A 13,805-nucleotide genomic window follows, 5' to 3' on the forward strand; every position below is an offset into this window, starting at 1 on the left:
CATTCATGCCGTAAGTTTTGCCACCTTATGGACCAGCTCATATTGTGTTCTTATCACTGTGGAACAGACTCTGAAAGATATAGGGTTGGTCAAAAGTTTGTTCAGCTTTTTCTGTAATGTGGAAAACCCAAAAGAACTTTTTGGCCAACCCAGTCTATGCGTGCTTACTATGCACATATATACATGAACACATACCTGTATACATATACTCATCTACACACTTACACACATAATATGTAATGTCTGCATGCTAAGTTGCTTCAATAGTGTCCAACTCTTTAAGTCCCTATGAACTGTTGCCTGCCATGCTCCTCTGTCCATGGGATTCTCCAGGCAAGAATTCTACAATGGGTGGCCACGCCCTCCTCCAGGGGATCTTCCCAACCCAGGGATTGAACCCGTGTCTCTTATGTCTCCTGATTTGGCACAAAATACACATGCATAAATAAGTACACAAATTGTTATTAAGCAGCAACATGACTAAGTCACAACATGACTAAATCACGTCTGACTCTTTGTGACTCCATGGACTACAGCATGCCAAGCCTCCCTGTCCTTCACTATCTCCCGGAGTTTGCTCAAACTCATGTCCATTGAGTTGGTGGTGCTATCCAAACATCTCATCCTCTGTTGCCCTCTTCTCCTCCTGCCCTCAATCTTTCCCAGCATCAGGGTATTTTCCGATGAGTCATCTATGTATGTGTAATGAATACACAATACACATGAATTTATGTGTGTGTGTATGTGTGCTCAGTTGCTGAGTCTTCTCTGACTCTTTGCGGCTCCATGGACTATAGCATGCCAGACTTCTCTGTCGGAATTTCCCAGGCAAGTGTACTGGAGTGGTTGCCATGTCCTCCTCTAGGGGATCTTCCTGACCCAGGGATTGAACTTGCATCTCCTGCATTGACAGGCGAATTCTTTACCACAGAGCCACCCGGGGAGCCTGAATATATGCATACATGCATTCATACACCCAGACACATGCAACATATATACATACTACACACATGCAAACCCACACATGTACACACACACATATATACATATATCTAATTTTTATTATAATAATGGCAGGTGGTAGGAGGTCAAGCTGCCCTTCTCTGGGTGAGGCCTGCAAAGGTGGTACCATTTCTTCTCTCTCTGAGTTTCTCTAGCCTCTGAGGCTTTTATATGCATGACAGTTTGTACCAGAGTTCCCTTCCCCAGCTTCTTTTTCAGAACTCTTGACAGCCTCAGTCCTTAACAAGAAGAGCTCCAGCCACATCGTTTTTCTGGAGGATGTGAATATATACTATGTCTTATTAATAATATCCACATCCATCAGATTAGATCTATATTTTCCCCTAAGATACTAGTTATGACCTCCCACTTCTGTTGACGCTGTCAAGCTGCTTTCCTGACAGTTGGCCAAACTGGCTTTCTATGGACAGAACCCCTTTCACACATTTTTTTTTTTATATTAAATGTAACGTTCTAAGATGTAGCGCTACATGTCACAGGGCTTGAAGAGTTTTGAACAGCATGGTGTTTTTTCCATGACAGTATTTGTTTTCGGTCACTTTTTCTGGCTTTGGATCTACATGAGACTAAAAAAGAACACATTTCAGGAAAAGGTTGGGTAACTTGGACAAAGTTGGCTTAACCAATTCCCGTGAAATGATGTGTCTAGGAACTTTCTCCAAATGGGAAGCTTCTGCTGTGCCATGGTCTGCTATCCAGTAAAGTACAAGGGGTGCTAGCCATGCTGCTTCGTGGAACTCGAGACAAGTGTGTTCGTTCTTTCTGCAGGAATGATGGTCTTGTACACCGTGGGCTGCCAGCCAGCCTCTGCAGCCTCATCTCGGCTCATCCCCCTTCATTCTCCACTTCCACCATGGAGGATGTCTCTTCACCCTTTGAATGGGCCCTGTGTGGTTCCAGTGAGTGATGTGCAGGTCACTCAGCCTCCCTGAGCCTCAGTGTCCTCATCCTCCAGAGGTGAGGATTAGCCGAGTTGATGTATATGAAGGGTCTGGCACATAGTAGGTGCTCAGTAAACAGTAGACACTGGGGTGCTGGCCAAGACTCTAGAGAGTCCCTTGGACAGCAAGAAGATCAAACCAGTCAATCCTAGAGGAAATCAACCCTGAATATTCATTGGAAGAACTGAGACTGAGCTGAAGCTCCAATACTTTGGCCCCCTGATGAGAAGAGCCAGCTCACTGGAAAAGACCCTGATGCTGGGAAAGATTGAGGGCAAGAGGAGAAGGGGGTGACAGAGGATGAGATGGTTGGATGGCATCACTGACTCAGTGGACATGACTTTGAGCAAACTCAGGGAGATAGTGAAGGGCAGGAAAGCCAGGCATGCTGCAGTCCACGAGGTCGCAAAGAGTCAGACACGACTTAGTGACTTAAAAACAACAAAAAATGTAGACATAAAAAATTGTGAAAGGCAGGAAGAGGTTAGGCAGCCAGATACAAATGCAGGTGGTAAAAAAGAGAAATTCCTTTTCCCTCTTTGTTTCCTACACAGCGTGGACTGTACCTGCCAGCTCAGAAGGGAACTTCATCCTTGCATGACTCGACTGGCTGGCTTGCATGTATAAAACCTTTGATTTTGAACATCATTTTGTGTGTCTGCTTTGGCAGTGCATTCCCAGGGTGACAACTAGTGGTCTGGTTGCTGGGTAGGGCTCCTTTCCCTCTCTGGGTTCAATAGCACCAGTTAGAACAGTGGTTCTCAAAATGTGGTTCCTGGACTAGCAGCATTGGCGTCACCTGGGACCCTCTTAGAAATGCAGATTCTCAGACTTCCCTGGTGGTCCAGTGGTTAAGAATGCACCTACCAATGCACAGGACACAGGTTCGATTCCTAGTGTGGGCAGATTCCACATGCCATGGGGCCCATGGGCTGCAGTGTGCGCGCCTCAAATACTGAACCCATTTGATGCAACTATTAAAGCCTGGGAGCTCTGGAGCCCATGCTCTGCAATAAGAGAAGCCACGACGATAAGAAGCCCACACATCACAGCTACAGAGTAGCCCCCCATCGCTACAACTAGAGAGAGCCTATGTGCAGCAATGGAAACCCATTAGAGCTGAAAATAAATGACTTAATTTTTAAAAAAGAAAGAAAGGCAGATTCTGGGGCTCCACTACAGACTTAATGAATCAGAAACTCTAGGGGTGGTGTCCATCAATCTGTTTTAATGTGACTTCAAGGTGATTCTGAATACAGTTAAGTTTGAGAACCACCTCATTAAAGTGTTACCTACTAGAAATACATGTGAGTCTGAGCAGTGCTAAGAGGAATTTAACATCTCTGGAACATCAAGCCAATGAATTTTCAGGACTTAAGAAACATTTTGTGTACTGTTTCTAATCCAGATCTCCAAGCCTATAGAGACTAACAATTGAATAAGATTCACTAGGGTACCGCTTGTGAATTTCTAAAGTTTTAGTTACATAGTCACAGAGTGGGATAGAAGGTTAGGGATATTACATAATTGATGAGACGTATGCTTTCGCATCTAAGTTTTTATACTGGAATGCACCCCAAACTATTTCCTTTTCAGAAGAGGAAAAAGCTAAGAATTCGACAGTCTTGCCCCTCTTCTCTTCTTTTTCAGAACAGTTTTCTAATTCCAGAGAAGAGTCTAGGCTCTTAGAAGCATTCTCCTCATCTTATTTTCCATAACTTTGTCCTGGAAAATATAGTCTGCGGGAAAGCAGTTTAAATAGTAATCATCTGTGTCTAGTGCAGAGTTCGAAGATCCTGTGTCATAAACAGGGGGAATAGCACATAGATAATGTAGTCGACAGAGGTCAAACCTGGCGTGGCTGTGTGGCTATAACTCGCTCTGTCTGTCCTTGGATTATTCCACCCCATCCAAATGCTACAAAATCCATGCCCACTGCTAGGGCTTTGGGCAAACCCCCTTTTATTTTATTTAAACCTGGCATACACAGTTAAGACATTGCATCCACATGTTTCTAATTCGTTTACACTTCACTCATCAGCATGTGTTGGGTAAGCACCCTGCCACGTCTGAGTTTTATGAGCTGCGTTTACGAGGCTGCTTTTCTTGAACAGGGATATCGTATATTCTACCCAAAAAAAGGGAACTTGAGCCTGGGAAATGAGGGCTCGGTGTTAAACTTGGAGTGAACTTGTGAAGTTTGAATGGATCCAAAACTAAGCACAGATGCTATCCATTCTCCAGGAATAGCCTCATGTATTTATTCACAGAATATCTCTCCTCTTCTTACCTGAAATTTTCTCTCTACTTTAACGGATGGCTAGGGAATGTGCATTTGTCCGCAAAGCTTGAACCTCATCTCCTGCCACTTTGAGGAGCCTCCCTCTTACTTACTCCCTCCAAGCTAAGGCAAACCTTGGTAGTAGGAAAGCTGGATGAAATCTAGAACCTTCCACAGCATGTTGCTTTCTTAGAAAGCAACATTTTGCTCTCCCACTTTCGCTGAGTTCCTGAAAAGACAGCAAGGAGTTTTACAGTTTTGTGCTAATTTTGAATAGAGATGGAAGGGACCACTGATAAAACTGCACAGAGTTCCATTTCTCAGAACCCAAATTGTTGGAATTCGTTTTCACATTCTTTATAAAATTAATTTTATTGTTTAATCTGAGTTAATCTGCATGCATGTATCTTAGAGAGTCAAATAATTCTACAAACTTTGCCCATCCCCTACTATTCTTTCCTCCTCAACAATTTTATTTGTTCCTTTGAAATTTTCTTTTTTACCTCCAAATAATGTTTATATTGTTACTTCTGGATTTTTCAGTTTCAGGATTTTCTGTTGAAGGTGAGGATTGTAGCCCTCTTTCATCGCCCTCGTCCTCCACCTCACCACGTGTACACACTTCCCATCCCACATACTCTTGATGGAATTATGTGGGAATTCTGTTAGATTAATAACCAGTGCTTCCAGTGTAACTGCCTGCATGCTCTTCACAGCTGAGCCACATAGTGTAATAGGTCAGAGCTCCAGGATGTCGATCCCCAGGTAGAGATTTGTGGCCAGTGTTTTTTAGGGAGTGATTCAGGAACAGCTTCTGTGAGGGGTACAAGATGTAGGATTGAACAACTCTGAGCTGGGTTAGCCCTGTAGAGTTACTCCACACTGAGAATGGAGAATGGGCCATTGTACAACCACACAGACCGATCATTGGACAGGGGCTACCCCAGGGAAGGAGGTTGAGGAGGCGGCTTCCTTAGGCTGGGGGTGAGTTCTAGCTACCAGCTGGCAGTGCTCCCATCTGCTGGGGGAACCCTGACTTGGATCGGGATGGTAGCAGTAGGTAATCTGAGCACCCCTTGCACCCTTGTCCGGGCTCTTGGTGGACTCCTTCAATCAAGAAATTTTCTGGTTATTTATTTGATGATTTCTTGGGGAATTGGTAAAGAAACCGTCTGCAATGTGGGAGACCTGGTTTCAATCCCTGGGTTGGGAAGAGCCCTTGGAGAAGGGAAAGGCTACCCACTCCAATATTCTGGCCTGGAGAATGCCATGGACTGTATAGACCATGAGGTCACAAAGAGTTGGACACAACTGAATGACTTTCACTTGGGGATCTAGGAAGCTAACTGCTGCCACTTTTCTTTAAAAAAAAAAAAAATAGTAGTAATAACAGCTCTATTGAGAGAAAACTCACCTACCTTAAAAGTCACCAGTTTAAATAGTACAAGTTACTGGTGTTTAGTATGTTTGGAGTCATGCTATCATCACCTCAATATAATTTCAGGACACTTTCATTGCCCGAGAAGAAAGTCCATATCCATTAATAGTTGCTCCACATTCTGTCCTCCCTCCCATCGCTGCAAACCACTAATCTACTTTCTACCTCTGTATGTTTGCCTATTCTGAATATTATATATAAATGTAATTATACAATATGTGCTTGTTGTGACTGGCTTTTTTCACTGAGCATAATGTTTTCATGGTTTATATGTTGTAGCATGTACCAGTGTGTGCCACTTCATCCCCATCTATTGTCAAATATTTTCTGTATGGATATACCACATTTTCTTTATCCATTTATCACTGGAAGGACATTTGGATTGTTTCCACTTATTAGCTATTATGAATAATATTTCTATGAATTTTCATGTACAAGTTTTCGTGAAGATGTGTGTTTTCATTGCTCATTGTTATACACTTAGAAGTGAAATTGCTGGGTCATATGGTAAATCAACATTCTGATGAACTGCCAAATGTATTCCAAGAAAACTGTTCCATTTTACAGTCCTGTCAGCATCGTAAGAGGGTTCTGATTTCTCTACATCCTTGCCAATGTTTCTTATCGTCTTTTTCTTTTTTCAGCCATCCTCCTATGTGTGAAGTGGTATCTCATTGTGGTTTCAATTTGTATTTCGCTAATGACTAATGATATTGAGCATCTTTTCATGTGCTTAGATTTGTAATAAGCGGAAGAGCTTCATAATCCAAGATCATGAAGTTTTATGCCTATGTTTTCTTCTAAGATTTTTTTTATAGTTTTATCTCCTACATTAAGGTTGATGATCCATTTTGAGTTAATTTTTATATATGGTATACGATAGGGGTCCAACTTCATTTTTTTTTTGCATATAGATATGCAAACGGAAGCCCCGCAAATGTATTTTTATGTCGCATTTTAAAGTGGTTAGGGAGTATGGGCAGGGTCTGGAGAAGTCAGTGGTTATGTAATTTTAAAAAATATGTATTTATTTTTGGCTGTGCTGGGTCTTCATTGCTGTGTGCGGGCTTTCTCTAGTTGCAGTGAGTGGGGGCTACTTTCTAGTTGTGGTGTTCAGGCTTCTCATTGTGGTGGCCTCTCTTATTGTGGAACACAGACTCTAGGACACGTGGGCTTAAGTAGTTGTGGCTTCTGGGCCCTAGAGCGAGGGCTCAGTAGTTGTGGTGAAAGAGCTTAGTTGCCCCGTGACATGTGAGATCTTTCTGGACCAGGGACTGAACCCGTGTCCCCTGCATTGACAGGTGGATTCTTAACCACTGGACACCAGGGAAGTCCAGGGCTTATGTAATTTTATGAGACGCTCTACGTGGAATATTGCTAAGGCAGCAGGATTCTGGGCAGTTTTGTTTAGTAGTCACTTGTCTCCAGGTTTCAACTGTCTCCTAGGATCTCCTTTTTCCTTCTGCAAGTCTGAGAGGCAGGGACATTGCCTAAGCCACATAGGCATAGGGGTAGACCTAGCTGGTTTGGGCCACAGGTAGAAGAAACCCAGACTTAAGGTCATTCCTCTGGTCATTCCTTAAGGTTATTCCTCTGGGTTATCCCTCTAGTTATGTAGCCCATTTGCTGTCATTGTCTCCTGATTAACCATCATTTTGTTGTTGTTGTTGTTCTCAGAAAGTTCTTCTGTAGTATGGTTGCAATATTGAGGAATAAACTTGTGGCTGCCAATGATACTATTCCTAATGATAGAAGTAATTGGGAGGAAGCCCAGAGAAATCAGAACTCAAAACCCTTGCCCTCTGTGAGGCTGCTTTATAAACACTTTTATTACATCAAAATGCAACTCACTTGGATAGTTCCTGCTACAGCTTCAGTAAGTAAGGAGCTGGGAGAGAGGAAATGGGGTCTGGATAGATATATGACAGAAGAATGCAGGTTGTAGGAGACTAGTTTTCCCTCCAACTTGTCACTTCCTTTCCTGGGCCTGGTGTGTGTGTGTTTGTGTGTGTGTGTGTGTGTGTGTGTGTGTGTTTCATCTATAACATGACAGTTTGGTTTCAGATAATTCCCATAGTGCTTCCGTCTTTGGTAATCTTTGACTTTTCCAAGATCACTTCATAGGTTTTGGGCAGCTAGGGTAGGAAATCAAGTCTCTTGACTTCTCCAATAGAGCTCAGAATGCACAGAAGATTCAGTCTTCCCTAATCCATGTGGTCCCATAGGTTGCCTGAGATTTCCTGTTAGCGGTTTTCAATGGCTTTGGAGTAGAAGGAAGTTCATTGCTATGACAGTCAGGCAGCCACACTGGGGAAAATATGATGTATTGTATTGTGTAGGAAAAAGTCAGTATTATCCAGTGCAGTAATCAGATTTTCAGACAAAGGCATGACCCTGGAACATGCTGTCTATGGCTGAGCATCGCATTAGTCTCGTCTCCAAAAACAGTTAAAGAAAATCAGTGTGTACTTGGCATGTCTCTCTCCCTTGGATATGGAAATATATCTTGCCTGAACATTTTTCTCATTCTTATTTTGGAGGCAACTAGATGGCTCTGAAAATATTAGTCATAGCGGTAATTGATTTAGTATTTATTGAGCAGCAGGCTCTGTGTGAGGTAACAGAAATATAAAGAAAGACTCTGAGGTAGGGGTTTCTATCTAGTAGAGAGAGAGGAGGGAAAAACAAAAATTAAAACACCTCCAAAGGCCAATATTTATTTTCTCTGTCCCCCGCTTTGGGGCTTCGCTGGTGGCTCAGTCAGTAAAGAATCCACCTACAATGCAGAAGACTGCCTGCAATTCAGGAGACCCAGGTTCGATCCCTCAGCTGGGAAAATCCCCTGGAGAAGGAAACGGCAACCCACTCCAGTATTCTTTCCTGGAAAATCCCATGTACAGAGGAGTCTGGTGAGCTACGGTCCATGGGGTCGAAAGAGTTGGACGTGACTGAACAACTGAGCACACGTCCTTCCCTTTATTCCTCAGTTATTTGTTGAGCATTCGCCATGTGCCCAAGCTCTCTGCTGAGTGCTGAAGATACAAAAGTGAGTAAGACAGACACATCTCAGACTCCCCAGTGGCCCAATGGTTCAGAATTCACCTGCCAATACGGAGGACATGGGTTCGATCCCTGCTCTGGGAAGATCCCATATGCAGCAGCTAAGCCTGTGCACCACAGCTACTGGGCCTGCCCTCTCGAGCCCAAGAGCCACAACTACTGAGCCCATGTGCTATAACTACCGAAGCCCGCACGCCCTATAGCCCATGCTTTGCAACAAGAGAAGCCACCGCAATGAGAAGCCCAGGCACCATAAGGAAGAGTAACCCCTGCTTACTGCAGCTAGAGAAAGCCCTCACACAGCAACAGAGACACTGTGCAGCCACAAATAAATTAGTTAAAAAAGACAGACACATCTCTGTGGTCCCTCAAAGCCATGCCTTAAATGATGTCTGTTGAACCGTATAGTAGAGGAGACCGGATCAGCCTGTGATACATGGACTTAGAGGGCAGATCAGGATCCATGGAGGGCTTCCTGGAGAGGGTGACCTGGGACCTAAAGCAAAGTAGAAGCAGGTGCTAGTCAAGTAGGCAAAGCCAGAGGAGCAGTGATCAACAGCGGCACAGAGGAAGTGCTTTGTTGGAAATAGAACAGTAGGAAATGAGACTATAAAGGTAGGTGAGGTTCAGCTCTTGAAAGGACTTTAGACTTCAATCTAAGGTGATGGGCACACCACTTAAATGTCTCATAATGGAGGAATTATTACAGGAAACTTGGGCCATTTAAAAGAACATAAAATGGTATAACTGCATAGATTTTAAGTAATAAAAAGCAGAACACAAACATTGCGTGCTCACTGTGATTACTGATTTATATGATATAATTGAGACTGTTAAAGATGGGAGGATGCCTAAAAGTGAAGTCCTATTTGTATTCTGAGATTCTTTAAGAATTCCTTTATGATATTCACTCAGCATCAAATCTCTCCTACGTGTGCAGATCAAGATGCAATCTCTTCTCTCTACCATCAAATACAGAGAGATCTAATAGCTTTAATGCATTTTAAACGTGTGTGACTGTGAGACCGAGGATAGGCACATCCATAGAGACAAGACATAGATTTGGTGGCCCCCAAGGTCTTGGGAGGAGGAGAGAGGTTGGGGTAACAGCTAATAGGTCCAGCATTTCCTTTCTGGGGTGATGGAAATGTTCTAAGGTTAGTTTGTGGAAATGGTTGTAAACGTTGTGAGTATACTAAAAACCGTTGAGATACATGCTTTGGTTAAGATGGTTAACTTTATGTTATGTGAATTTTATCTTGATAAAAAGATACAGAAAGATAAAAGATGCTGATTGGTTTTTGTTGTTTTTGGTAGTCAAGGGCAACCGGAAGTGTGAGCTGAACTGCCAGGCGATGGGCTACCGCTTCTATGTGCGGCAAGCTGAGAAGGTCATTGATGGCACCCCCTGTGACCAGAATGGCACGGCCATCTGTGTGTCCGGGCAGTGCAAGGTAAGTGCCCCGGACTGGGGTATCTGCAGTGGGTCTCGGGGTGTTTGGTCTGTGCCTGCCAACTGCGCTGTTTGCCAGACTGTGGCATGCTTCCTCCCCATCACCTGTGGTCCACCCCCCCACCCCCATCCACCCACCCCTCACCCCAACTCTGAACCCTGAGCTCTGGGAGAAGTGGATTAAACAGGGCGGTTTGTTCTGCTCTGAGTTTTTGATCTTTGGGAGTTGCCAAGTCTCACTCTGGCATTTCTATTATTAAGTGATTTATATTTACATCATGTGCGTCATAACGAAACTCAGCGATCTTTCCTTGTTGGATCCAGAGCTTCTTCCTTACCTCTGAAAAGGAGGTTATGAAGAGGGCACTGCTGCATCAGTCAAGAGGCGGTTGGCGTCATCAGGGTGGCATTTTAAGGGCATGGCATATTTTATCTTGCCTCCCACCAACTGCGGCAGGCTTCCAAATGAAAGCGGTCTAGTGCCTTTATAGCCGAAGTTGTACTTTCAGCAGGAAGTTTTCAGCCTCCTTGGACTTCTGAAGTCTGTTCCAAGAACTCCCCGCCCTGCATTCTGGGCTGGAGAGAATCCTTGTGGGATGCTACCCTTTGACAGAAAGCACCATTTGCTTAAAAACAGGCGCCCCAAAGGAGATGGCACCAGTTCCACAGTCATATCCATTGGGGCCTGAACGTCCACCCTCCTTTCATCTATAAATGTAAGAGTGGAGGTCTGACTCTAGCAGGTAAATGACTTTTTGGAGCCCAGGCTATGATTCTGTCTTAATTAACATTCAATCACAGGCAGGACTAAGTTTCATCACAGGAAGAGCTCTTTGGCTATCACATCTAAAAGTTCGTGTTGTACTTTCAATGTAAATTGCTGCACTGTTTAGTATTAGAGCTACTCAAGTGTGATTTATAAGCACCTCCTTCCCTCTCCAGTCTTTTTCTTAATGAGGTTTTAAATAGAATACAAAATAATTTTTCAAAGCAGTATGAATATTCTGGGGCTTCTCAGATGGCTCAGAGGCAAAGAATTTGCCTGTAATGCAGGAGACACAGGTTCGATACCTCTGTTGGGAAAATCCCTGGGAGAAGGTAATGGCAACCCACTCCAGTATTCTTGCCTGGGAAATCCCACGGACAGAGGAGCCTGGTGGGCTATAGTCCATGGGGTCGCAAAGAGTTGGAAAGGACTCAGCAACAACATGGATAGTCTGAGATTGTGAGTAAAGAAAGGAAAAACCTGTCATTTGATATTTGGTGCATGTGAAGTTGCCTTTGGACAGACAAGAAACCCACAAAGCTTTGAGATGGGGTTCAAAAGAGGCAAGGAATATGGTGGGGAGCACACTGCAGGCTGAGACCCATGCGGCCCCAATTTCGACTCCTTTGGAAAAACCACGGGGTTTCATGCATCCCTTCTATCCTTATTGTTTTCAGATAATACTGAAGGAAGTCCCATTAGAGTTTGTGATTTCCGACTCAACTAGTCCCTTCTTCTAAATGTTAACTGAGCCTGAAATGATGCACTTCATAGCAACCTAGCTTTTCTTTCAGATCCTGAATCAACTGTTTAATTTCCTAAATACAAGTGCACACTGCTGGGAGATGTTATAGTGTAGTGGTTAAAAACATGCCCTCTGAAGTCAGACTGCTTGGATTCAAATCCTACTTCTTCCATCAATGACTGTGTAAACTTGCACAAGTTCCATGAGCTCTCTGTGCCCCTACATCACCTACAACACGAGGAGGACGGTACCTGCCTCCTGCGTTGTAGTGAAGAGTCATGAGCTAATACACATATGGTTCTCATTATCAGTTCCGGCACTTAGTAAAGCAGGCTGGCTTTTCCTAGTATTATGTTCACTTATGCCCACATATGACCTGTTGTATTTGAATTTTTTATGCAGAAATACTTGAATTTTTTTAGCAGATTATAGATTTGTGAGATTCACATTATCATATATGGCAGAAAAATTAAAATACTTTAATTGACAGATACATCTTTATAATAATTTTTCCTTATGTATTTTGGCTGCAATTTAAATTTTTTTTTTCTATTTTTAAATTGGAGGATGTTTGCTTTAAAGTGTTGCGTTAGTACAACAACGTGACTCAGCCATCTGTATACATATATCCCCTCCCTGTTGAGGCCCTCTTCCCCCACCTCCCATCCCACTCCTCTAGGTCATCACCCAGCACCGGGCTGGCCTCCCTGTGTTATATGGCAGTATCCCACTAGCTATCTGATTCACACATGGTAGTGTATGTGTCACTGCTTCTTTCTCAACTCGTCCCATCCTCTCCTCCTGTTGTGTCCACAAGTCCATTCTCTGTGTCTGTGGCTCTATTCCTGCCCTGCAAAAAGGTTAATTGGTACCATTTCTCTAGATTCCATGTATATATATGCATTAATATATGATATTTGTTTTCCTCTTTCTGATTTGTTTCACTCTGTATAATAGGCTCTAGGTTCAGCCATTTCAGTTCAACTGATTCACATCTGTCCCTTTTGATGACTGAGTAATATTCCACTGTATATATGTACCACAACTCATCTATTCATCTATTGATGGACATCTAGGTTGCTTGCATGTTCTGGCTATTGTAAGTAGCGCTGCAGTGCACACAGGGGTGCATGTGTTCACATTACCTTTTGAGGCAGTGTCTCTTTGCTGTAGTGTGACTCTCCAGGGGACCTTAGATTCTATGTTGGTAGGTCGGGGGAAAGTCCTGAATAGTCTATTTTTATAACAAGTTCCCATGTGATGCTGATGCTGCTGGTCCATGGGTCATATTTTGAGTAGCAAAGTTTTAAAGGACGCTTTGATTAAAGCAGAGTTCACAAAGAGCCAGAAATGTAAATATAGAGTGGTGAGATGAGTTGGAAGGAAGAGGAAATGTGGTCTGTTTCCACTGGGGGAGCTTGTTTTCTTAGTATTGCCTTAAGTGCCTCTAAGCTGATGATATGAAAGAAAAGCAAATACTAATAAGGACATATGGGTATGAATTCTTACTAACTGATGAAAACTAACGGTGTCAGACAACACAGTTTGAAGATGATAGTTGCAAGAAGACCGAGACACATATTCCCCAGGATGTGAGTAGATGAATAGGAATTTGATGTTAATAAGGACAACTTTGATATTCCTTCCTATTTGTTCTCTGTGTATTTACCCAAAATTTGCTCATAGACATTGTTGGAACAACTGACTGTCCTGTCCTCACTAGAACTTCAGTTTAAATAATCAGAAGTACATTTGCTTCCCAGGCTAAGCTCTATTTACTCTGTAACTTTCAAAGGGTAGAGTGCCTTTTTTGAATATTTGATTGGAAGCCCAGAATTCAAATTGCTATCTCTGCCTCTCTGACCTGTGACTGGGAGGGCTATCACTCTCCAACAGGAGTGTCTCCATCTGAAATAGCTCCACAGAGCCTCTGCCAGCCACAGAGAGGTAAAAGCAAACCCAGGCCTGCAACGAAAGTTAATGAAAAGTGACAAGCACTAAACGAGAATATGAGCTAAACCCACACAAGAGTAGCTGGGGGAGAAGGGCGTGCTCCCAACACCAAGCCGCAGAAATGCCCCAGGCCCTCCCAGAGCAA

General features: G+C 43.3%; 1 protein-coding gene across 5 annotated transcripts in view; it reads left to right on the forward strand.

Moving 5' to 3' along the window:
* THSD4 (thrombospondin type 1 domain containing 4) overlaps positions 1–13,805 on the forward strand; it is a 630,092-nt gene that overhangs the window by 270,149 nt on the left and 346,138 nt on the right. For all 5 annotated transcript variants that reach the window (XM_043470952.1, XM_043470955.1, XM_043470954.1 and 2 more), the window contains one exon: positions 10,061–10,197. In XM_043470952.1, the coding sequence (XP_043326887.1) occupies positions 10,061–10,197 (137 nt within the window). The remainder of the gene's footprint in view (positions 1–10,060; positions 10,198–13,805) is intronic.

Source organism: Cervus canadensis, chromosome 6 (assembly GCF_019320065.1).
Source record: "Cervus canadensis isolate Bull #8, Minnesota chromosome 6, ASM1932006v1, whole genome shotgun sequence".
NCBI classification, from domain to species: Eukaryota; Metazoa; Chordata; class Mammalia; order Artiodactyla; family Cervidae; genus Cervus; species Cervus canadensis.